Raw genomic sequence first — 24,923 nt, forward strand, 5'->3', positions numbered from 1 at the left:
CAGCCCAGATTCAAGAGGAGGAGAATTAGACTCTACCTCTCAAAAAGAAGGGAAGCAGAGAATCCATGGCCATCTTTAATCTACCACAGATGCCTAATAGGTATCTCAGTTGTAACACATCCAAACAAAACTCTTAATTTCCTTTCCAAATCTATTCCTTGTGGTGATTACCATCCCAGTAAATCAGACCACTATTCACTCAGTTACTCAGGGTCCATATCTTAGAGCCATCTGTGACTATATTCTTTCTCTCATACTCTGTATCTTATTTATTAGCAAATCCTGTTAGCACCACCTTCAAAATACATCCTAAATCTAATTACTTACTCTCTTCACCTCCATTGTTCCTGCTGTCATAGAATCTATATTTTAATGGAGCAGGCAAGTAATCAAATATATATATATATACTCTAATACAATTCCATACAGCCTTTCCCTGGACTACATTAATAGTCTTCCAACTGGATCATTAGCTTCCATTCTCATTCTCATGGACTCTTCACTGTACAACATCCAGAGAGATCCTATTAAAGTCATATCAAAATCATGTCACCCACATACTCATAATGTTCCAGTGGCTTCAAATCTCAAAGCCAAATCCAAAATCCTTACCTTGACCATCAGAGCTTTGTTTTGTCTGGACCCTGGCCCTCACTCTAACCAATTTCCTACCTTTCTTCCCTTCATTCACTATACTCCAGCCCCACTGGCTTATGTGCTCTTCCTCCAAGAAGCCAAAAGTGCTTCTCAGCAGGGCCTTTGCACTTGCACTTTGCACTAAATGGATCTCTCCTTCCTTACATGCATACATTGTTTACTTCCTCACTTTGTTCAGTTCTTTGCTCAAATGTCATCTCTTCAGAGGAGCCCTCTCTACTACTGCAGAAATATTTACTCTTTATCCCCTCTCCCACACTGTACTATGTATGTATTTACTTGTATTGCCTGCCTGCTCTTAGAATACAGCCTCTGTAAGAACAGAAACTAAGTAATTTTGTTCACTGCTATTTCTCTATCACTAAAAACAGTGATATCACATAATAGGTGCTCAATAAATATTTGTTAAATGAGTGAATAAATAAATGTGCTTAGTCTGCCAACATGTTAGATGATCCAACAGCTAGAGCCAGAAGAGGGTATTCAATAAAATCTTGAGAGTAACGTGGCTCAGTGTGGAGCAGCACCTTCCCTAATATTAATAATGACGAGATTCTATTGCAAATCAAAGAAAGGTATAAAACTTGTGAATCTGCTTCTCATTTATTCTCTTCTAGGGATCTAACAATAGTCCCTCTTGGAAGAATTATGAATTGCCAACATTAATACAACGACTTTCCTTTTATTCCTTCTTTAGGATATTAGATTATTTCCTATCTCTTTCTGGCATATACATGTTACAGTCCTCTGACAGGATTCTAGTTCTACTGATAAAGATGAATATATGTACCCTACCTAAGTTTGCTTGGTAATATAAACCATGGACAAATCATCAGGGCCCATGTACAAGATGAGCTGGTCAAGGTGATAGAAGGACATAGATGTAAGAAGAGATTGGGAAAGTTACTGTAATATAGGAGGTTATAAATGCTGGTAAAAAAAATCCCTTTCCTAATCAGTCTTAAGATGTAACCTAACTCCCATTGTACCATGTATGCTAGGTGCTTAAATATCCCAATTAACTTAAAAAAATGTTAAATTCTATCTTTTTGAAACACTAAAAGCAATTTGAGTACTAGCAGAAATTGTCAAAATTAATTTTGTCAGAGCTCTGTAAATTAACCAAAGACCTATAGCCATCTGAGGAGACTTTATTCAAGAAGAAATAGGTTATCTGATTAGACCTGTAACAAGTAAAGATATCACAATAACAAAAAAGAAAAAAAAAACTTACCTAGAAGAAAAACCCAAACCCAGATGGCTTCACTAGTGAATTCTACTAAACATTTAAAGAAGAACACAGATCCCTCAAAAATTTTTTAAAAATTAGAAGTGGAGGGAATACTTCCCAGCTATTCTATGAGGCCATATTATCAATACCAAAACCAAAGACATTGTAAGAAAATAAAACTACAGACCAACATCTCTTATGAATATAGGCCTAAAAATCTTCAACAAAATACTAGCAAACTGAATCCAGCAATATCTAAAGAGGGTTATACAACATGACCAAGTGGGATTTATTCTAAGAACACAAGGTTGGTTTAACATCTGAAAATCAATCACTATCTGATAGATTAAAGTACTGATAGAATAAAGGGCAGAAACTATATGATCCTTTTAGTAGATGCAGAAAATGTATATGACAAAACTCAGCACTTTTTTATGATAAAAATATTCAACAATTTGGAAATATAAAGGAACTTTCTCAACCCAGTAAAACCCACAGCTAACATCATAGTTAGTGGTGAAGGACTGAAAGTTCCCCCCAATAATCAGTTACAAAACAATGATTTCTGATTTTGCCAGTTCTATTCACATTACACTAGAGGTTCTGGCTAGGGCACTTGGGCCAGAAAAAGAAATAAAATGTACTCAGATTGAAAAGAAAGAAGTAAAACTATTTCTATTGGAAGATCATGATCTTCTGTGTAGAAAATCTTAATGAGCCACAAAGAAGCCATTAGAACTAATAAAACAAGTTTAGTAAGGCTTTGGGATTCAAGATCATTATATAAAAATCTATTGTATTTCTGTACACTGGCAATGAACAATCCATAAATGAAATTAAGAAAATAATTCCATTTATAATAGCATCAAAGAGAATAAAATACTTAGGAATAAATTTAAGAAAGGAAAAGGTATGATCTGTGCACTGAAAACATTGTTGAGTGAAATTAAAGATGACCTAAGTAAATGGAAAGTCATCCCATCATGAATCAGAAGACTTACTATCATTATAATAGTAATGCAACCCCTATCAATATCCCAGCTGTCTTTTTTGCAACAATTGACAAACTGATCCTAAAATTCATATTAAAACTCAAGAGCCAACCAAAACAATCTTGGAAAAGAACAAATTTGGAGAACTCATACATACGAATTTCAAACTTACTGCAACTCTACAGTGATGAAGACCATATGGGACTGGCAATAGAATCGAGATTCTAAAAATAAATCCATACATTGATGGTCAACTGTTTTTCAACAAACATGCCAAGACCATTCAAGGGGGAAGAATCATCTTTTAAACAAATGGTGACAGGACAACTGGATATCCATGTATAAAAGAATGAAGTTGGACCCCTATCTCACATCATATAAAAATCAATTTTAAGAAATTAATTCAGGGGCTCCTCGGTGGCTCAGTCGGTTAAGCGGCCGACTTCGGCCCAGGTCATGATTTCGTGGTCCGTGAGTTCGAGCCCTGCGTCGGGCTCTGTGCTGACAGCTCAGAGCCTGGAGCCTGTTTCAGATTCTGTGTCTCCCTTTCTCTGACCCTCCCCCGTTCATGCTCTGTCTCTCTCTGTCTCAAAAATAAATAAACGTTAAAAGAAAATTTTTTTTAATTAATTCAAACTGGATCAAAGACCTAAATATAGGAACTAAAACCATAAAACTCTTAGAAGAAAATGGGGGAGTAAACCTTGTGACATTGAATTAGTCAATGGTGTCTTTGATATGATACTAAAGCACAAGAGACAAAAGAAAAAATAGATGAATTGGACCATTAAAATGAAAAGTTTTTGTTTCAAAGGACACTGTCAAGAAAGGAGAAAGAATAACCCTCAAAATGGGATGTTTGCAAATCATATATCTGATAAGGGGTTTGTATCTAGAATATATAAAGAACTCTTACAACCTAATAATAAAAAGATAAAAACCCAATTAAGAATCAACAAGGGATTTTTAACACACATTTCTCCAAAGAATGTATACAAATGGCCAATAAACACATGAAAATATGTTCACCATCTGTCTTAGTCTATTCAGGTGGCTAAAACGAAGTACACAGACTTTATAAACAACAGGAAATTATTCCTCACAGTTCTGGAGGCCAGGAAGTCCAAAATCAGGGTACCAACATGGTCATGTTCTGTTGAGAACCTTCTTTGTGGTTCATAGCTGGCACCTTTGACTGTGCCCTCACATGGTAGAAGGGGCCGGGGAGCATTGTGGGATCTCTTTTAAAAGAGCTGTAATCCTGTTGATGAAGACTTCATCCTCATGGCCTACTCACCTCCCAAAGGCCCTACTTCTTAATAACATCATCTCTGGGGGTTGGTATTTCAATATATGAATTTTAGGTGGTCACAAACATTCAGGTTAAAGGATTTTGAGGTAGAGATGTTTTTATTTCTCTTGGATACAAACCTAGGAGTGTTGAGTTGTGTGGTAACTTTAACTTTTTGAGGAAGTGCCAGACTGTTTTCTAAAATGGCTGCACCATTTGACCATCTCACCAGCAATATATGTGGGCTTCCATTTTCCCACATCCTCACCAAAACTTGGTACAGTCATATCAGTAAGTGTGAAATGGTATCTCATTACAGTTTTGATTTGCATTTCTTTAGTGTCTAATGTTTCTATGATCTGAATGTGATTTCAGTTCCATGATTTTTGGTATATTCACAGAGTTGTGCAACTATTATTATCTAACTTCAGGACATTTTCATCATTGCAGAAAGAAATCCCAGACTCACTAGAAGTCATTCCCCACCTCCCCCTCCCTCCAGCCCATGGCAACCACTAGTTTAATTCCTGTCTCTATAGGTTTACCTATTCTGGCTATTTCATTAAAATGAAAGTATGCGGGGCGCCTGGGTGGCTCAGTCGGTTAAGCCTCTGACTTCAGCTCAGGTTGTGATCTCGCCATCCACAAGTTGGAGCCCCATGTCGGACTCTGTGCTGACAGCTCAGAGCCTGGAGCCTGCTTCAGATTCTGTGTCTCCAAATTCTGCCCCTCCCCCACTCATGTTTTCTTTCTTTCTTTCTTTCTTTCTTTCTTTCTTTCTTTCTTTCTTTCTTTCTTTCTTTCTTTTTTTTTCTTTCTTTCTTTCTCTCTCTCTCTCAAAAGGAAGGAAGGAAGGAAGGAAGGAAGGAAGGAAGGAAGGAAGGAAGGAAGGAAGGAAGGAGGGAAGGAGGGAGGGAGGGAGGGAGGGAGGGAGGGAGGGAGGGAGAAAAAGTGTAGTGGGTATTGTGGTTATCTCTCCAATTCTATTTTTCCCCATTCATTACATAGCTGCTATGCAGTTAGGGTGTGATTATCCATACTATCAGCTTCAGTGGGTCCTGATTTGACCATTCTAGTCTTTTTGCCATAGCATAAACCAGTGAGCAAGTGGCATCAGGATTTTTGTTAAGTGGGTATGAATGAATAACACATTTTCTTTCTTCTTGCACATGAAGGGAAAACTGTGAGGTACAGGCAACTGTTAGCAGCCATCTTACAACCATGAGAGAAGTCAGCTAGAAGACAAACCTGACACACTGAGAAGGAGAAAGCCAAGACTATCACAAAAAAAAAAAAAAAATGGATCAAAAGCCCTAATGGAGCCTTGCCTGACTCCTGTGTCTTTTAAGTTGTGACTTAATGTCCTGTGCCACATGACAAATTTGCCTAGGACAAGTCTCAGCTTACACAAATTCTCCTAGCCTGATTGGTAATAGTTCTCCTTGCTTTCTGGAAAGGGTCCTGATTTAGACAATCATTTATATGGTCAATTCCCTATAATTGAATTTTCAATTACATATCCAGTTAAATTTAATAGTTAGTCAAGGCCAACTGTTTCTCAGATTGTGTCCATTCACACTGTTTCCTGGCTGGCTCTCAGCAAGCTCCCTCCGGTTATTCAGTTATTTAAAATACTTGGAATCACGGAGGAACAACAGAAGACATCTTGCTTTCCTCTCACTTTACCTGGTGGTCTCTTAAACTCTTTCTTCAGGACCCAGGACTTCTCCGTGAAGTCTTTCTAGACTTTCCTAAATAAATGTAATCATTCCCAGTCCCAAACAATTCTCCTCATACCTCTTTATCAACACTTTTAACATTGCATGCAATGATCTGTTTTCATGTTTATCTTTCGTAGCCAACTATGAGCGTCTCCTGAAAAAACAATTACATCAATTTTAAGTTTGTATCCAAAGCACAAGAACAATGTGCTCCTGGAACATAGTTTCTTTTGAAATTTGTTGAGGACTAGAAAAGGAAAAGAAATGACTAAATAGGAAAGCCGTTCGTTTACCTTGTCATCTTAACAATCTTGTTCGTATAATTTTGCTCAGTATTTTCCACAGTACAGTGACTGGCTCTTAATGATATCCCCCAAACCCAAATGATTATAAAATAATTAAAATGGGCAATTGAATTTAGGGATGAGCTTAGTAAAGAAAAGGCCTCAATAGTTGTTTCTATTTCCTTGAGTTGCACAATGGGCTATTTTATGCTTCTTCACACTTGAGATAATACTTCAAATTTATGCCCACAATAGGGGTGCCTGGGTGATTCAGTCAGTTAAGTGTCCAATTCTTGGTTTCTGCTCAGGTCATGATCTCACAGTTTCATGAGTTCAAGCCCCACAAAGGGCTCAAGATGACAGTGCAGAGCCTGCTTGGAATTCTCTGTCTCCCCTTCTCTCTCTGCCCCTCCCCCACTTGCACTCTCTCTGTCTCTCTCAAAATAAATAAATAAACTTAAAAAAATTTATGCCCACAACAAAATAAAGATTTAAAAATAATCTGTTATGGGGCACGTGGGTGGCTCAGTCAGTTGAGCGTCTGACGTCGGCTCAGGTCATGATCTCACAGTCCGTGAGTTCCAGCCCCACGTCGGGCTCTGTGCTGACAGCTCAGAGCCTGGAGCCTGTTTCAGATTCTGTGTCTCCATCCCTCTCTGAACCTCCCCCGTTCATACTCTCTCTCTCTGTCTCAAAAATCAATAAAGGTTAAAAATTAAAAAAAAATAAAATAAAATAAATAAAAATAATCTGTTAGGATTTCTGAACCATAAAATTGGTAGGACAGAAGGAGGGCTCATCTTCACAAATTCATTCTTAGTTTGTTGCTCATTCATGCAGTTGTTGTAATCTTTTTGAAAAAGAAAATTCTGACCTTAAAAAAAAACCCAGGTATATATGTTGTCATGTAAACTGACATGTTGTTGTCTGAAAACTTCATCTTCTGTTAATCCTGATATCCTGATGGCATTTTTAAAAAAATGTTTATTTGTTTTTGAAAGAGAGAGAGCATGAGGAAGGGACAGAGAGAGGGGGACAGAAGATCTAAGACTCTGTGCTGACAGCAGAAAGCAGATGCAGGGCTTGAACTCATGAACTGAACTGTGAGATCATGACCTGAGCCAAAGTCAAACCCTCAACCAACTCAGCTACCCAGGCCCCCCATCCTGATGCATTTCATTCTAAGTATTTTTAAGGTATTTATTACCCCCCAAAAATTAACGCTTATTCAATGTCACTGTTTCTTACATGTCAGAAGGCCCCACGTATATCTAAATACCTTTTGTTTTAATGTTTATTTATTTATTTTGGGAGAGGGAGAGAGAGTGAGAGAGCACTGCATGCATGTGAGCAGGGGAGGGGCAGAGAGAGAAAGGGAGAGACAGAGAATCCCAAGCAGGCTCCAGGCTGTCAGTACAGGACAGGGCTCAAGCTCACAATGGTGATATCATGACCTGAGCCAAAATCAAGACCTAGATACAAACGACTGAGCCACCCAGGCACCCTTAAATACCCTTTTAATCTTATTCTTCGCTTGGTATAATATTATATTTCAAGGCCTGAAATAAAAGGAATTTATTCATGGAATAAAAGTTTGTTTGCTCTTTATTAATTAATTATATCTTTCCTATTCCATGCAACTGTCATCTAATTGCATTTGTTTCTTATTGACTAAACTAGTTATGTTGGCAAGAAAATGAGATCAGTAGGATATTCTTATTTGCGTAATAAGCAAGGATTGTTATATGCTTGTATTACAGACAGGCTGATTTGCTAAAAAAAAAAATCCTTATGGGAATAGTTAATTTTAATTTTTTTTAATAGTTAAAAACAGTAGAAGGAGAAATGGAGAAGACCAAGTTAGTGATCTATATGAAATTAAAATGAATGAACTCTATTAAAGAATAATAATAAAACTTTCATAGAATTTCATGTGCTTGGAACTGTTCTAAATATTTAAAATACGTGAACTTTAATCCTCACAACACAGCTCGTAGAGCTAGTAAACGGTAGAAACGGGATTCAAACCCAGACACTTTGACGTTCGCAGTGTATGTGCTTAACTGATAGTCTACACTGAATCCTAAAACAAAGCGTTCTTAAGATGAAAGGTATTTTGTAGAGATCCTAAACTCAGGTGATCCAGGTTATCTCAACAGCCTTTGCTCCGTAGTAAAAGTTAAATTCACATTTTTCTTACATTGTTAATACTATGAAATAATACCAGAAGAAGCAGATTTTATTGGTATTTCCCTGAATTATTTTATGAGAAGAAAGCACTTATGAAAAAAGACTGTTCTTTTTAATTCTTCTACTAGTTTTTATTCTCCTAGGTGAATTGTTCTGAAATGACAACGTATTTTACGAAATTCCTCTTAACTAAAGCAAAAGATGTGGTAAAAGAGCAAGATGTTTAAATTGCCAGTGTCTCTAGGCATAAAATACATGACCTATTCTTAATATACTTTTCTGTACCTTCAACGGTGAAATTCACCTATATAGAACATTGGTTTCCAAACTAAATAGTGCTAAACAAAAATCACTTTACCATCAGAACCGTGAGAATTGTTTTTATGGGTTTTTGTTGTTGGTTAGATTTTTACTGTTGTTGTTGTTGGTTTGGGGTTTGTTTGTTTAGTTTTTGTTTTGTTTGTTTTTTACCTGTCAAATTCAGAATCTTTCTTTTTTTATGAATATAACTTATTGTCAAATTGGCTTACATACAACCCCCAGTGCTCATCCCAACAAGTGCCCTCCTCAATGCCCATCACCCATTTTACCTCTCCCCGTCTCCACCATCCACCCTTAGTTTGTTCTCTGTATTTAATAGTCTCTTGTGGTTTGCCTCCCTCCCTCTCTGTTTGTATCTATTTGTTTTCCCCTTCCCTTCCCCCATGGTCTTCTGTTAAGTTTCTCAAGATCCATATATGAGTGAAAACATATGATATCTGTGCTTCTCTGACTGTCTTGTCTGTGCTTCTCTGACTGTGCTTCTCTGACTCAGCATAATACCTTCCAGTTCCATCCACATTGCTGTGAATGGCATGATTTCATTCTTTCTCATTGCCAAGTAGTATTCTATTGTATATATAAACCACATCTTCTTTATCCATTCATCAGTTGATGGACATGTAGGCTCTTTCCATAATTTGGCGATTGGTGAAAGTGCTGCTATAAACATTGGGGTACAAGTGCCCCTATGCATCAGCACTCCTGTATCCCTTGGGCAAATTCCTAGCAGTGCTATTGCTGGGTCATAGGGTAGATCTATTTTTAATTTTTTGAGACACTGTTTTCCAGAGTGGCTGCATCAGTTTGCCTTCCTACCAAAAGTGCAAGAGCGTTCCCATTTCTCCACATCCTCGCCAGCATCTATAGTTTCCTGATTTGTTCACTTTAGCCACTCTGACCAGTGTGAGATGGTATCTCAGTGTAGTTTTGATTTGTATTTCCCTGATGATGAGTGACGTTGAACATCTTTTCATGTGTCTGTCGGCCATCTGGATGTCTTCTTTGGAAAAGTGTCTATTCATGTCTTGTGACCATTTCTTCACTGGATTATTTGTTTTTTGGGTGTTGAGTTTTGTAAGTTATAGATTTTGGATACTAGCCCTTTTTCCAATATGTCATTTGCAAATATCTTTTCCCATTCTGTCAGTTGCCTTTTAGTTTTGTGATTGTTTCCTTTGCAGTGCAGAAGCATTTTATCTTGAACATCCCAGTAGTTCATTTTTGCTTTTAATTCCCTTGCCTTTGGAGATGTGTCGAGTAAGAAATTGCTGTGGCTGAGGTGAAAGAGGTTGTTGCCTGCTTTCTCCTCTAGAGTTTTGATGGTTTCCTGTCTCATATTTAGGTCTTTCATCCATTATGAGTTTATTTTTGCGTATAGTATAAGAAGGTGGTCTAGTTTCATTCTTCTGCCTGTTGCTGTCCAGTTCTCCCAGCACCATTTGCAAAGAGACTGTATTTTTTTCCACTGGATGCTCTTTCCTGCTTTGTCAAACATTAGTTGGCCATACATTTGTGGATCCAGTTCTGGGTTCTGTATTCTATTTCATTGGTCTGTGTGTCTGTTTTTGTGCCAATACCATACTGTCTTGATGATTACAGCTTTGTAGTAGAGGCTAAAGTCCAGGATTGTGGTGCCTCCTGCTTTGGTTTTCTTTTTCAATATTACTTTGGCTATTTGGGGTCTTTGGTGGTTCCATACAAATTTTAGGATTGTTTCTTCTAGCTTTTTTTTTTTTTAATTTTTTTTCAACGTTTATTTATTTTTGGGACAGAGAGAGACAGAGCATGAACGGGGGAGGGGCAGAGAGAGAGGGAGACACAGAATCGGAAACAGGCTCCAGGCTCTGAGCCATCAGCCCAGAGCCTGACGCAGGGCTCGAACTCACGGACCGCGAGATCGTGACCTGGCTGAAGTCGGACGCTTAACCTACTGCGCCACCCAGGCGCCCCATGTTTCTTCTAGCTTTGAGAAGAATGCTGGTGCAATTTTGATTGGGATTGCATTGAATGTGTTGATTGCTTTGGCTAGTATTGACATTTTTTTTTAATTTTTTTTTTAACATTTATTTATTTTTGAGACAGAGAGAGACAGAGCATGAACGGGGGAGGGTCAGAGAGAGAGGGAGACACAGAATTGGAAACAGGCTCCAGGCTCTGAGCTGTCAGCACAGAGCCCGACGCGGGGCTCGAACTCACAGACTGCGAGATCATGACCTGAGCCGAAGTCAGCCGCTTAACCGACTGAGCCACCCAGGCGCCCCTAGTATTGACATTTTAACAATATTCTTTCTTCCAATCCATAAGCATGGAATTGTTTTCCATTTCTTTGTGCCTTCTTCAATTTCCTTCATAAGCTTTCTATAGTTTTCAGCATACAGATCTTTTCCATCTTTGGTTAAGTTTATTCCTAGGTATTTAATGGTTCTTGGTGCAATTGTAAATGGGATCAGTTTCTTTATTTCTCTTTCTGTTGCTTCATATTGGTGTATAAAAATGCAACCGATTTCTGTACATTGATTTTGTACCCTGAGACTTTGCTGGATTCATGTATCAGTTCTAGGAGTCTTTTCATGGAGTCTTTTGGGTTTTCCATGTAGAGTATCATGTCTGTGAAAAGTGAAAGTTTGACTTCTTTGCCAATTTTGATGCCTTTTATTTCATTTTGTTGTCTGATTGCTGATGCTAGAACTTCCAACACTATGTTAAACAACAGTGGTGAGAGTGGACATCCCTGTCGTGTTCCTGATCTCAGGGGGAAAGCTGTCCGTTTTTCCCCATTGAGGATGATATTAGCTGTGGGCTTTTCATATATGGCTTTTATGATGTTCAAGTATGTTCCTTCTATCCCGACTTTCTTGAAGGTTTTTATTAAGAAGGAATGTTGTATTTTGTCAAATGCTTTTTCTGCATCTATTGACAGGATCATATGGTTCTTATCCTTTCTTTTATTAATGTGATGTATCATGTTGATTGATTTGCAAATACTGAACCAGCCCTGCAGCTCAGGAATGAATCCCACTTGATCATGGTGAATAATTATTTTTACACGTTGTTGAATTAGATTTGCTAGTAACTTGTTGAGAATTTTTGCATCTGTGTTCATCAAGGATATTGGTCTGTAGTTCTCCTTTTTTGTGGGGTCTCTATCTGGTTGAAGAATCAAGGTAATGGTGGCTTCACAGAATGCGTCTGCAAGTTTTCCTTCCGTTTCTATTTTTTGGAACAGCTTGAGAAGGATAGGTATTAACTCTGCTTCAAATGTCTGGTAGAATTCCCCAGGGAAGCCATCCGGTCCAGGACTCTTTTATTGGGAAATTTTTGATAACTGATTCAATTTTTCCACTAGTTATGGGTCTGTTCAAATTTTCTATTTCTTCCCATTTGAGTTTTGGTAGTGTGTGGGTGTCTAGGAATTTGTCCATTTGTTCCAAGTTGTCCTGTTTGTGGCATATAATTTTTCTTAGTATTCTCTGATAATTGCTTATATTTCTGAGGGATTGGTTGTGATAAATCCATTTTCACTCGTGATTTTATCTATTTGTGTCTTCTCTCTTCTTTTTGAGAAGTCTGGTTAAGGGTTTATCAATTTTGTGTATTTTTTCAAAAAACAAACTCTTAGTTTCATTGATCTGTTCTACTGGGGTTTTTTCTTATTCTATATTGTTTATTTCTGCTCTAATGTTTATTATTTCTCTTCTTCTGCTGGGTTTGGGGTTTCTTTGTTGTTCTGCTTCTAGTTCCTGTAGGTGTGCTGTTAGATTTTGTATTTGGGATTTTTCTTGTTTCTTGAGATAGGCCTGGATTGCAATGTATTGTCCTCTTAGGACTACCTTTGCTGCATCACAAAGGATTTGGATTGTTGTGTTTTCATTTTCGTGTGTTTCCATATATTTTTTAATTTTTTCTTTAATTACCTGGTTGACCCATTCGTTCTTTAGTAGGATGTTCTTTAACCTCCATGCATTTGGAGGGTTTCTAAACTTTTTCTTGTAGTTGATTTCAAGTTTCATAGCATTTTGATCTGAACATGTGCATGTTCTTTTATATTTATTGCGGGCTGTTTTGTGAACCAGTATGTGTTCTATCTTGGAGAATGTTCCATGTGCATTTGAGAAGAATGTGTATTCTGCTGCTTTTGGATGAAAAGTTCTAAATATATCTGTCAAGTCCATCTGGTCCATTGTATCATTCAGGGCCCTTGTTTCTTTAGTGATCCTATGTCTAGATGATCTATCCATTGTTGTAAGTGGGGTATTAAAGTCCCCAGACTTTAATAAGTCTCACAGACCATAAGATCATGACCTGAGCTGAAGTCGGACGTTCAGCCAACTGAGCCACCCAGGCACCCCATCGAGTTAATATTTCAAAAACTTTCTGGCATATAACTTATGTTGTGTTCAATAAATTAGAGTCTCAGCCTGTCTTTGTCTCTTTCTTTCAATAAACTACCAAGTTTGTTTACACACACACACGCACACACACACACGCACACAGCCTAGGTGAATGTTTTAACATTATAAACTTTAATAAATAAATTGACTTGAGTCTATCTAAAAAGAAAGCAACTTTAGGGGCACCTGGCTGGCTCAGCTGGTGGAGTATGCAACTCTTTATCTCAGGGTCATGAGTTTAAGACCCACTTTGGGAGTAGAGATTACTTTTAAAAAAACAAAGTCTAAAGAGTATAAATAAAAAAAACATTTTAATTAAAAGAATAAAAGGAAAGCAATTTTAAAAATATTTTGAAAAAGAAAATAGTTGACATTTACATGAGACATATTTGGAAATCTTTTATTTAGCTTCCTTTAAGAATAAACATTAGTGCTTCAACCTAGCACACTAGCACACTATGGACTAAAACAAAACCAAATATGAGATTTGAAAAGAAAAATTAGTATAAGTAAATCATTTTAATTAATCATTTGAATAAGTTAGCAAAACAGCTGAGAATGAACTAATGAACTCTAGTGAACTCCAGGCACTCCCCTGGACCACACCCAGACATACAAACACACTATACGTGTGGACCGTCAGGATCAGGCCCTGAACTGAGAATTTACCTAGAACCTTTGTGCGTTTGAAGGCTATTCACAGCAATATAGTATCTTAGGATTTGTTCCTACCCATTTCATGGGTAACAAAACCAATGTAAGTTAAGCACCTGAGTTAAATGAGTAGATAAGGCATTTTTCTAACTAATTGCAAAACATGCTGAGGGGGAGAAAAAAACAAATGAATTAAATTACTTCTTTTGGCACTAGCACCACAAATTCCAGATCAATTGATTTTAACTTTGTTTTTGAAACTTCAAATTTACCCAATTTCTGGAAGATCACCTTTTTTTTTAATGTTATTTTAAAAAAGTTTTTTATAGGGCTGAAAATTCACAGTATACCTGTCTTTTAAAAATAACAACACATTAACTGTAGGGAACTGAATTGTGATTTTTAAAATGTTTATATGAAAGATTCTTTATAATAATGACAAAGATGGAAAATACGTCCCATGCTGACATAAAAGTCATGCATTGACTCTGTCAAGGAGAATATAGGAGTTGGAGCAGGTCTTCAGGTTGTGATTAGGCAAACTAACATGTAGTTACTCTCTGCAATTCTGTGATCTAATTATGTAATATGAAGGAGGGGTTATGTTAAATAATGTGTATTTTTTTCCACAAAGAAAAAATATTTTTAAAGTATTTAAAAAGTTGAAAGGAGAAAAGGAGAAAGTTTAACAATTTTTCCGGTGACTTCTCTCAACATAGATTATTTATTCATTCGTTCAACAAATATTTGAGTGCCTAGAAGGTGCAAAGCCCTGGGATCTGATGACAAACTAGATTATCTCGCTTATTCAGACACTTACAATATGTACATATACATATGGTGGAATACTCATTAGTTTTGAAAAGATAGATTTTATTTTCTGGAGCAGTTTTAGGTTTACAGCCAAACTGAGCAGAAATTATAGACAGTTCTCATATGCACTCTGCCTCAACACATGCACAGCACCCCCTACCCCCAACAACATCCTCACCAGAGTGGTGCCTTTGTTACAGCTGATGAACTTCCACTGACAATGTCATTACCCAAAGTCCACAGCTTATATTAGAATTCATTCTTGGTGTTGTAAATTCTATGGGTTTTGACAAATGTATAATACATGTACCCACCATTTTAGTATTAATGTTTCTTTATTTATGTTGAGGGAGAGTGCAAGTGGGAGAGAGGCAGAGGGAGAGGGAGAGAGAGAGAATCCCAAGCAGGATCTGCATTGCCGGTGCAGAACCCTACATGGAGCTCAATCACACAAACAATGAGACCATGACCTGAGACAAAATCCAGAGTCAGACGCTTAACCAACTGAGCCACCCAGGCACCCCAACAAAGTATTGTACAGATTAGTTTCATTGCCCTTAAAATCCTCTGTAATCACCTATTCATATCTCTCTCCCATGACAACCACAACCACTGATCTTTTTACTGTCTCTAGGTTTGCCTTTCCTAGAATGCCATATAAGTGAAAAGATTGTCTTCTTTCACTTAGTAATATACATTTAATCTTCCTTCCTGTCTTTCATGAAGGCTTGATAGCACATTTCTTCTTGGTGCTGAATAATATTCCATTGTTTGGGCGTACCACATTGTATCCACTCATCTACTGAATGACATGGTTGCTTCCAAGTTTTGTTAGTTATGATTAAGTTGTTAGAAACATCTGTGTGCAGGTTTTTGTGTGTACATGTTTTCAACTCATTTGGATAAATATCAAGGATGCTATTGCTGGATCATATGGTTAGGAGTATGTTTAGTTCTGTAAGTAACTGCCAAACTGTCTTCCAAAGTGACTGTACCACTCATAATTTTAAAAGAATAAATAACAAAAATTTTCTACTTGGTTCTCATCAACCCCTTTGTAAAATAGAAAAATGGCCATATTTTTCACCATAAAAACAATAATGCTCATTATAGGAAATCAACAATATAAAAAGGCAGGTAAAAAAAAGTCACATTTCATTCTTCAAAGATAAATAACTGTCTGGTATGTCTTTCAGTGTTTTTTCTGTGCATAGCCTTTCAACGTTTATTTATTTTTGGGACAGAGAGAGACAGAGCATGATCGGGGGAGGGGCAGAGAGAGAGGGAGACACAGAATCGGAAACAGGCTCCAGGCTCTGAGCCATCCACCCAGAGCCCGACGCGGGGCTCGAACTCACAGACCGCAAGACCGTGACCTGGCTGAAGTCGGACGCTTAACCGACTGCGCCACCCAGGCGCCCCTGTGCATAGCCTTTCAAGTGTCACATTTTAAACTTGATTTATCTAGAATCTCACCAAAGATGATGTTTCTTAGACACAACCCAAATTAGGTATCCTGATTGTTGAAAATGTAACTTTAAAAAATGTAACATGAACCTTTATATATAGGCATATAGGGCATTATGTAACTAAGAGTATTAACTTACCAAAGATAAATTTTGTTTCTATGAAGTAACTTTATGTATGTACCTGTATTCTCCCAGCCTTCTGCCCTATCTTTTCGGGGACATGGGGCCAGAATTAATACAATTTTATTTAAGTTTCAGTTTAGAGTCAGCTATAAATATTTTGGTTTGGGTTTGGCTCAAGCCAAAAATGTGTTGTAACTACTTGGTTTGAACCAGATATTTGGAATTATTTTCTTGTTAAGGTTTTATAAACTAAAGTTTCTAGGGCCATTAAATGATAGTTAATTTTGGATTTTGTTTGCCTCTGAAAACACTGCTCCTCAAAACACTGCTCCTCAAAATTTATTAGTGTGAATTCTAATATATACAAATGCTACTAGATTATCTCTGGAGAGAATCAGAAGCCCTGGCCTTCATGAAATCGGTTTTCTAAAAGAGAAGAGTGCCCATTAGATAACCAAAAAAAGTGTTAACTGCTAAAAGTGAGATCAGTGGACAGGTTCTTTGCTAGACTCCTATGCTGCTGTGCTACATGGAAGAAATGCACACTTTTATAGTATCTATAGAATGTTAGGATTATATATTCTAATTTAGGGTTACATATTCATGCATATTCATTTTGGAATATGTGGTCCTAACAGATACTGTAGAATGGTTTGTACAAGACCAACCGAAACTAGGCTCAAGTACAATATTGCTGCTTCTGGCTCTGCACTCAAAGTGTGGGGCCTGCTTGGGATTCTCTCTCCCTCTCTCTCTGCCCCTCCCCTGCTTGCACACACGCACACACACTCTCTCTCTGTAAATGAACTTAAAATTTTTTTCCATTTGTAGTTATTTTGCTAGTAGTGTATCATCCCACTATAACTTTAATTCATCAACCAATAACTCTGAACAAGAGAAGTTTCCTTTGTAAGCACTGTTCTTTCTCACCAACTTTACCCCAGTAAAACACAAAGTATAGTAAATGCAGATTGGTTCTCAGTACAGACATTAATTTAAACTCTTCTCTGATTGTAATTTATCACTTAATTGTAGATTAAGGTAGTTCATTTACTCAATATCAGCTATAATAAATAGCAATGATAAAATAACCAACTTCTTTTCAAAATTGAATTCAATTCTGAAATCTCAAGGGAGGTCATGGATTATTTTAAAGGAAATCACTTGAAATAATAAACACCGTCTAAACATGAAACAATCAAGAAACAATATAAACTCATCTAGGCTAAAGAAACAAACAGGAACATTTAATACTAGATTAAAACATCTCCCTGGACAGATTTAAAATGAAGATAAATGCTAAATTGCCTTACAATCCATAGTGCCACTGCTTAACATTTTAGAACAGTGCTATCCACATGCGTAATTTAAAATTTTCTGGTAACTATATTTTAAAAGTAAAACAACAAAAACAGTAAAATTAATAATTTTTAATTTAACCCAATATATCAAAAAATAGCTTCACGATGTAATCAATAATTGTAACCAAAATTGGTTAACGAGGTGGTCTTCGACATCGGCGGATGGTTTAGACGCACAGCACGTCTCAATTTCTACCAACCACATTTTAAGCGCTCAATAGCCACATATGGCTACCGTATTGGACAGTAGTCTTAGGGGACTTCCATACTAACTGATTCCTTATATTTGTGAATGTGAGAATTTCTTTTACGTTACATTCTCTACGGTGCTTAGAGATATGTGAGGCATATGAGTATTTTGCTCTCCGGTCGGTTGTGATCCAAGACAACACAGCATTAAAAGCATTGAGAAAGAAAGGCAATGGGACACCCGTGCGTCCAGGAGCATGGCCTGGAGGAGGGCCTAAGCCTCTCTGAGCGGTGCCCGGCGGAGAAGCTGCAGACACAGCGTTGGAAACTGGATTTCGAGACAACCCGAGCGGCTGCCTGGAACTCCGTGTCTTTCTCTGGGGCGCCCCCGAACACTGCAGCCGGACAGAGGGCAAGCAGCCTCTGAGCCGGACACACGGTCACGCGCCGCCACCGCCGGGGGAGGCCGGCCCCGGGGTTGCAGGGCTGGCCGCCCGGGGCGCCGCCGCCCGACGCCGAGGGGTAGGCGCGGGCGGAGACAGGAGCCCGGGGAGAGAAGGCGGGCTCGCGTCCAGCAGAAGCCTCGCAGGGGCGCGCTCTCGAAGGTGACGGTGACGCAGCGGGCGCGAGGGCGGCAAGGTGGGCGGGGAGAAGCGGCGCGCACCGCCCCTCGGAGAGGCGGGCGCCACGGTTCCGGAGGGCGGGGGCGAGGCGGGGCGCGCCGGGGAGTCGGATCGCTGGCCGCCGGTTTCGATTAGTGCACGGAGCTGCGGCGGCGGAGCAGGGTGCGGAGCTGCGCGGCCCAGGGTCCCGCGGCGAGGCGGCGGGGCGTTGGCATCTGGGGCGCAGGCGCTCAAGGACCGGCCGGCGCCTGTGAGGGTGTGGAGAGGCGAGCCGGAGCGCGGGGGCCACTGCCGCTCTGACCACGGAGCCCGGCCACCGCAGCGCCCGCAGCCGCGAGCGCGCCCAGGGCAGCGCGCGAACGAGTGCGCGCGGGCGGGGCGCGCAGGCCCTGCCCGCCCCTTCCGTCCCCACCCCCCTCCGCCCCTTCCTCTCCCCACCTTCCTCTCCCCTCCAGCGCCCCCGCGCCGGGCGCCCACCCTGTCCTCCGGCGGGAGCGCGGTCCGCGGCGGCGGCCGGAGCGGGCCGGGCCGGGCCGGGGGATGGCGCTGCTGGACCTGGCCCTGGAGGGAATGGCCGTCTTCGGGTTCGTCCTCTTCTTGGTGCTGTGGCTGATGCATTTCATGGCCATCATCTACACGTGAGTGAGGGGCAGCAGGAGAAGCCCTTGGCGCGGGGGTCAGGGCCTCCGGGTGGGAGAGTGGGAGGCATTGCGCTTTGGAGAGGATTGGGCTCGGGTGGGAGTGGAGAAAGCTAATTCTCAGACTGTTACTCCATTCCCTCTCACCTTGGACCAGCTGGGGCGGGGGTCCTTGAGGGGGGAAAGTGGTGAGTGAGGGGGTTTGCTGGGCTGCGGGCGACTGCACGGCCTGGGGAAAGGAGACTATGATCTTTCTATGTGTCGGCGGAACGTTGCTTGCTTGGTTTCATTGTGTTGGGGCTTCGTTTGATTTTTCATCTGGGCCAAATATAGTGTGTTGTTGTGCTGTAGTTGTTTTTTCGACCTGGACGACATTTCTGTTATGATGATGATCATTTTCACTCTTCTGGGAGCTGTACACAGCTACCCGGAGACCTCCCTGTGGATTTTTCTTCTTCCTGGATGCCTTTAGATAGGTGTGGAGCACCTGTCCACCTTGAAAAATATCCACCAAACCTCCGGGCTGACGTTACAGCCTAGAGTCATGTCAGCTTGTGTATTTCATTGTAGTTTTCTTTCCTTTTTTCCATTTCCTTACATATAGTCTTATTTAAATTTGTCTCCCCCCTCCCGACCTTTTTCATTATTAATTTAACAACTACATCTTGAGTCCTTACTAGATGCCATTCACTGGGGACACAGTGGTGAGCAGGACAACATTCCTGTCCGCATAGAGCTTACATTCTGGAAAGGAGAGGCAGATAATAATTCAAATAGGGTTATTTCACATAGTGATAAAGTCTGAATGATATAAAACAGGGTAGTGGGATGAATAATGATAGAATAATGAGTAATGAATAATGATAGAATAATAATAAACATTCACTTGTTTAAATGTCTTTAAAATGAAATCTGCCTTCCTAAAGAAAGGGAAGAATTACAGAGAGCACATTGCTGATACAGATTCACTGGCATTTTAGTCTGAAAAAAACATGATTATACATAGTAATCTTTATCACCAACTAGAAGAGGGCGTGTGTCAATAGAGGAGATGGGAAGACTTTTTTCTTTAATGTTTATTTATTTATTTTTGAGAGAGCACAAACGGGGGAGGGGCAGAGAGAGAGACAGGGAGAGACAGAATCCCAATCAGGTTCTGGGCTGTCAGTGCAGAGCTGGATGCAGGGCTCTATCCCGAGAGCTGTGAGATCATGACCTGAGCTGAAATCAAGAGTCAGATCCTTAACCTACTGAGCCACCCTGAGATGGGAGGACTTTTAAGAAATTTGTTACTCACCCCCCCCCCACCCCGCTTTTTACTCTAGAAAAAAATGTGCTTTTCCTTTTGGAAATTTTGCATTTTATCAGGATAGGCTGGCATTTCCTGGTACTGGAAAAAGGTGGTACATTGTAGAAAACATACTCCAAAGATATTTATTTGGAGGTGAAAAAAACATGCCACTTGGATACTGCTGATCTCAGTTTTTGTAGTTTGTAGCTGATGTCACTGAACACTTTCTGGAGTTCATTTTAAATATATATGAGTTCTTAAAAAGCAATGTTGTTACTATTTTCCAATCATAAAAATTTTAAAAATGCTAACTATGTAAGAAATTTAGACAATACAGAGAGGAATAAAGAAAAGTTAACACCAGAACTTCACCTTGTCAGCCTTTTCTGGCTGTCCTTCCAATTGTGTGTGTGTGTGTGTGTGTGTGTGTGTGTGTGTGTGTGTGTGTAGAGAGAAAGAAAGAAGGAAGGGGGTGGGGATTGACATTATAATTATTGTTCTGTAGCCTGCTTTTAAAATTTATCTATTTAGTAAAATGCTTTCTGGGAGCTCCTTTTTTACAAGGCACTTTTCTAGGTGCTGGAAATAAGGTTGAAGAACAAGACATCCAGGCTTTGCCCAACCTGCTCACATGGGGTTTCCATGTAAAATGTCATGACCACTTTTTTCCTATTTTAATAAATATCATCTCTGCATCCTTTTAAATAGATTTATGGCATTTTCGTTTATGAGGTACTAATATGTGTTCATTGATGGGCATTTAGGTTTCCGATTATCAACATTACAAACAACCCTGTGATGAATTCATATGTGTACATCTTTGAGAGGATTTCCTTAGTTTAGGTTCCTGAAAGGAATTATTGGGCCAGGAGCACATTTTAAACTTTGCTACATATTGCCCTATAGGAAGGTTGTATCTATTCGGAGTCCTGGTAACATTGTATTTTGGTCCTCATTTCCCCCTTGCATTTTATCGTGCTCCTCACTGTTTTCTGTTTTTTATTTTCATTCCTTTAATTACTAGTTCTATTGAACATTTTTCATATATTGATATGCTAGTTACATTTAGTTGTAAATTACATACTCATAATCCTTTGTGCTGCAATCTATTGCTGTATTAATCTTTTTGATACGAAGATTGTTTTTCTGTGATAGGTTGCATTTTTTTCCCCCAGCTTTTTTTTTTTTGTCTTTCAACTTTGTACATACGTTTAACGTGGAGGAAAGTATGTGCACCTGTGTTTTGGATTGTCAAGGCCTTTTTTTTTCTTTTTTTTAATGTTTCTGACTTGTGTAATTTTATAGCTATTCCTCCAATTATTATATGGTTAATATCCGTTTTCTTTTGGTAATTTGAATTCTTTCCTTTTTTTTTTTTTTTTTACATTTTATCATGTAATGTACTCATTATTTTACTTTGTGATATGATGAGATCTAGAGACTTAATTTTAGGTTCACCTAAATATTTAGCCACTTGTCCCAAAATCACTAATTGAATTATTTGATTATACCACAGTTTTGAAATACTATCTTTATTATAGACTAAAATTCTTCTGTATTCTTGCATGTTTCAAGATTCCCTGTGCTGTTTCATCAATCTGTTCTTGTACTAGTATCTGCTATTTTTTAAAGATTTTTTTAATTTTTATTTTTTTTTTAAATTTTTTTTTCAACGTTTTTATTTATTTTTGGGACAGAGAGAGACAGAGCATGAACGGGGGAGGGGCAGAGAGAGAGGGAGACACAGAATCGGAAACAGCCTCCAGGCTCCGAGCCATCAGCCCAGAGCCCGATGCGGGGCTCAAACTCCCGGACCGCGAGATCGTGACCTGGCTGAAGTCGGACGCTTAACCGACTGCGCCACCCAGGCGCCCCTTTAATTTTTTTTATTTTTTATTTTTTATTTTTTTTATTTTTTAATTTTTTTTTTCAACGTTTATTTATTTTTGGGACAGAGAGAGACAGAGCATGAACGGGGGAGGGGCAGAGAGAGAGGGAGACACAGAATCGGAAACAGGCTCCAGGCTCTGAGCCATCAGCCCAGAGCCCGACGCGGGGCTCGAACTCACGGACCGCGAGATCGTGACCTGGCTGAAGTCGGACGCTTAACCGACTGTGCCACCCAGGCGCCCTAATTTTTATTTTTAAGTAATCTCTACACCCAGTGAGGGGCTCGAACTCACAGCCCCAAGATCAAGAGTGAAATGCTCCACTCGCTGAGCCAGCCAGGCACCCCTCCACTGTTTTAATTAATGAAGTTTTATTACCTCATTACTGGTGAGGAAAGCCCCTTATTCTTTTGCAAACTTTATTGGATTTTATGCATTTTTACTTAAAGATATACTTTAAGATTTTTTCCCAAGCCCTAAGTAACCTTGTTTTTCAATTGGAATGATTAAAATATTATTTTTAATTGGAAGTATTAAATTTGCAGCTCAATTTGGAGAAAATTGACTTCTTTCAAGATAGGAGTATGATATATCCCCTTCCCTCTATAATATATACATAATGATAAAATCGCACTTTTTTAATTAAAACAAACATGAGAAATGTAGCTTAATATTCCAAGTAACTCATGGTGTTAGACTTGAGACAACTCTACAATTGTTGTAAGTTATTTATTTTGTGCTTAATGATACACAGTAAAGTTTTCTTTAAATACTTTCAGTTAGTGCATTTAGCTTCATTAAAATACCATAGAGAGGCTTTGTATTTATTTTCTCATGCCCTACATAGTTACCTTTGTGACTTCCAGTAACAGGATCCTGAAAATAGAATGAAAAAAATGCAATTAGTTTATAACATTATAATGAATAGTTCATTCATTAAAGGAATCTTAAGAATACCTTTTTGAAATGAGTAACTCAACATAGAGCAAATAGTCAATAGCTTAATTTCTTTTTTTTTTAACAGTTCTTTTTTTTTAAGTTTACTTATTAATTTTGAGAGAGAGAGAGAATCCCAAGCAGGCTCCATGCTGTCAGAGCAGAGCCAGAAGTGGGGCTCAAATTCACAAACTGAGATCATCATCTGAGTCAAAATCCAGAATCTTAATCCAGATGCTTAACCGACTGAGCCACCCAGGCAACAGCTTAATTTCTGTATAAATTAAATCTTACCTCCCCCCCCCCCCTTTTTTTTTGCTAAGTTCTTTCTTCTGGTGCCACCTTCAGAATTACTTACTGATTTGATTTGATCCCTTTCTTATTGTAATAAGGATACTTCCTGGTTTGAATTGTTTTCAAGCTGAGCACTAAGGTTTGTTCCTCTACCCCTTTTTCTACTGTACTTAGTAAAATTGCAAACTTAATATCAACATTTTGACAAGGAAAGCTAAAGAACACTGGCAACAATATTTTGGTTAAGATGTGCTAATATTCTGTATTTTATTGAATAATATGTTTTCTGAATGCATGTTCTGTGTCCTCTAGAATCCTTTTTGAAACAAGGTAAAGTATACATATTAAAATAAGCAGATATTGAGACTCTTCTAAAATGTGTGTGCTCATTGGGGCACCTGGGTGGCTCAGTCGGTTGTGCGTCCGACTTCAGCTCAGGTCATGATCCCACGGTTCGTGGGTTTGAGCCCTGCATTGAGCTCTGTGCTGACAGCTCAAAGCCTGGAACCTGCCTCTGATTCTGTGTCTTCCTCTCTCTCTGCCCCTCCCCTGCTCACACTCAAAAATAAATAAATGTAAAAAAAAAAAAATTATAAAATTTGTGTGCTAGCAACTGATGGAAATGGGTCCTATTTCAAAAACTTATATGGCTCTGGTTGTCACATTAAAGAGATTAATCATGGACACCTAATTGTCAAAAACATTTAAGTCATACAGATACTATAGGAAAATGGCTGATAAAAGCTATAAAACTTTTAAAAAACCAACTGTTTCTTTTTTTAAATCAAATACAATGTGCAATGGTATCTAGTTAATTTAGATTCAGTGTTCTATTGAATTGTGTCTTCTTAGAGACAGAGCCAAGTATTAAAAAAATGGAGCTCAGGCTGGCTCAGTCTGTAGAGCCTGTGATTCTTGATGTGAGGGCCGTGAGTTCAAACCCCACATTGGGTGTAAGATTACTAAAAAAAGGGTAAATAAACAACAAAAAAAATAGAGATCAGTGTGATTAATACAGTGAACAATTCTTGCTCAGATTATTTGTTAAGATTTCACAGATGTCTTACAATTCTTATAAGCCTGCAATTTAACATAACTGAGATAATTTGTAAACTAGAGAGCCATTCTTTTTAATATTTCAAAATTATCTCTGTTCTCTGGTGTCTCTATCAGTGTACTACTGCTTTGCTCTTTTCCAATTTTAATATTGAACTGATACTTAGTCATTTCATGATATATTCTGGATGGCACACGTTTCCGGGATTACTGCCTATAATGCTCAAGATAAAATTCAGATTAGAGCACTGAAATTCAGGGCTCTTATCCCCAAGACTTTTTTTTTCCCCTAAGTGATCTTTATGAGTTTTTCCTTTTTTGAGATCTAATGTGGTTTGATAGCTTGGGGGCTGCGGTGAAATCCTTTAAAAAGTCTGGAAGCAGCCATTTTCTTCTCTTTTTAGCTCTTGGGAGCCATATTGCTGGATGATAAGGGTATCTGAGCAAAGCACCTTGCCTTTTTTCCTCTATCTCCCTTCTTTTTCTCTTCTCTCCCCCCGCACTCCCAT

At 38.8% G+C, this 24,923-nt stretch overlaps 2 protein-coding genes across 2 annotated transcripts in view; one reads left to right on the forward strand and one right to left on the reverse strand.

Moving 5' to 3' along the window:
* The first annotated feature begins 18,412 nt into the window (after positions 1 to 18,412).
* UGCG (UDP-glucose ceramide glucosyltransferase) overlaps positions 18,413 to 24,923 on the forward strand; it is a 39,917-nt gene continuing 33,406 nt past the window's right edge. Inside the window, exon 1 of the mRNA XM_011288497.4 lies at positions 18,413 to 18,948. Within this exon, the coding sequence (XP_011286799.1) occupies positions 18,851 to 18,948 (98 nt within the window). The 5' untranslated portion in view covers positions 18,413 to 18,850. The remainder of the gene's footprint in view (positions 18,949 to 24,923) is intronic.
* The window catches only part of SUSD1 (sushi domain containing 1), a 282,880-nt gene continuing 280,917 nt past the window's right edge, over positions 22,961 to 24,923 (reverse strand). The window contains exon 16 of the mRNA XM_045043333.1: positions 22,961 to 23,004. Within this exon, the coding sequence (XP_044899268.1) occupies positions 22,976 to 23,004 (29 nt within the window). The 3' untranslated portion in view covers positions 22,961 to 22,975. The remainder of the gene's footprint in view (positions 23,005 to 24,923) is intronic.

Source organism: Felis catus, chromosome D4, assembly GCF_018350175.1.
Source record: "Felis catus isolate Fca126 chromosome D4, F.catus_Fca126_mat1.0, whole genome shotgun sequence".
Lineage (NCBI taxonomy): Eukaryota > Metazoa > Chordata > Mammalia > Carnivora > Felidae > Felis > Felis catus.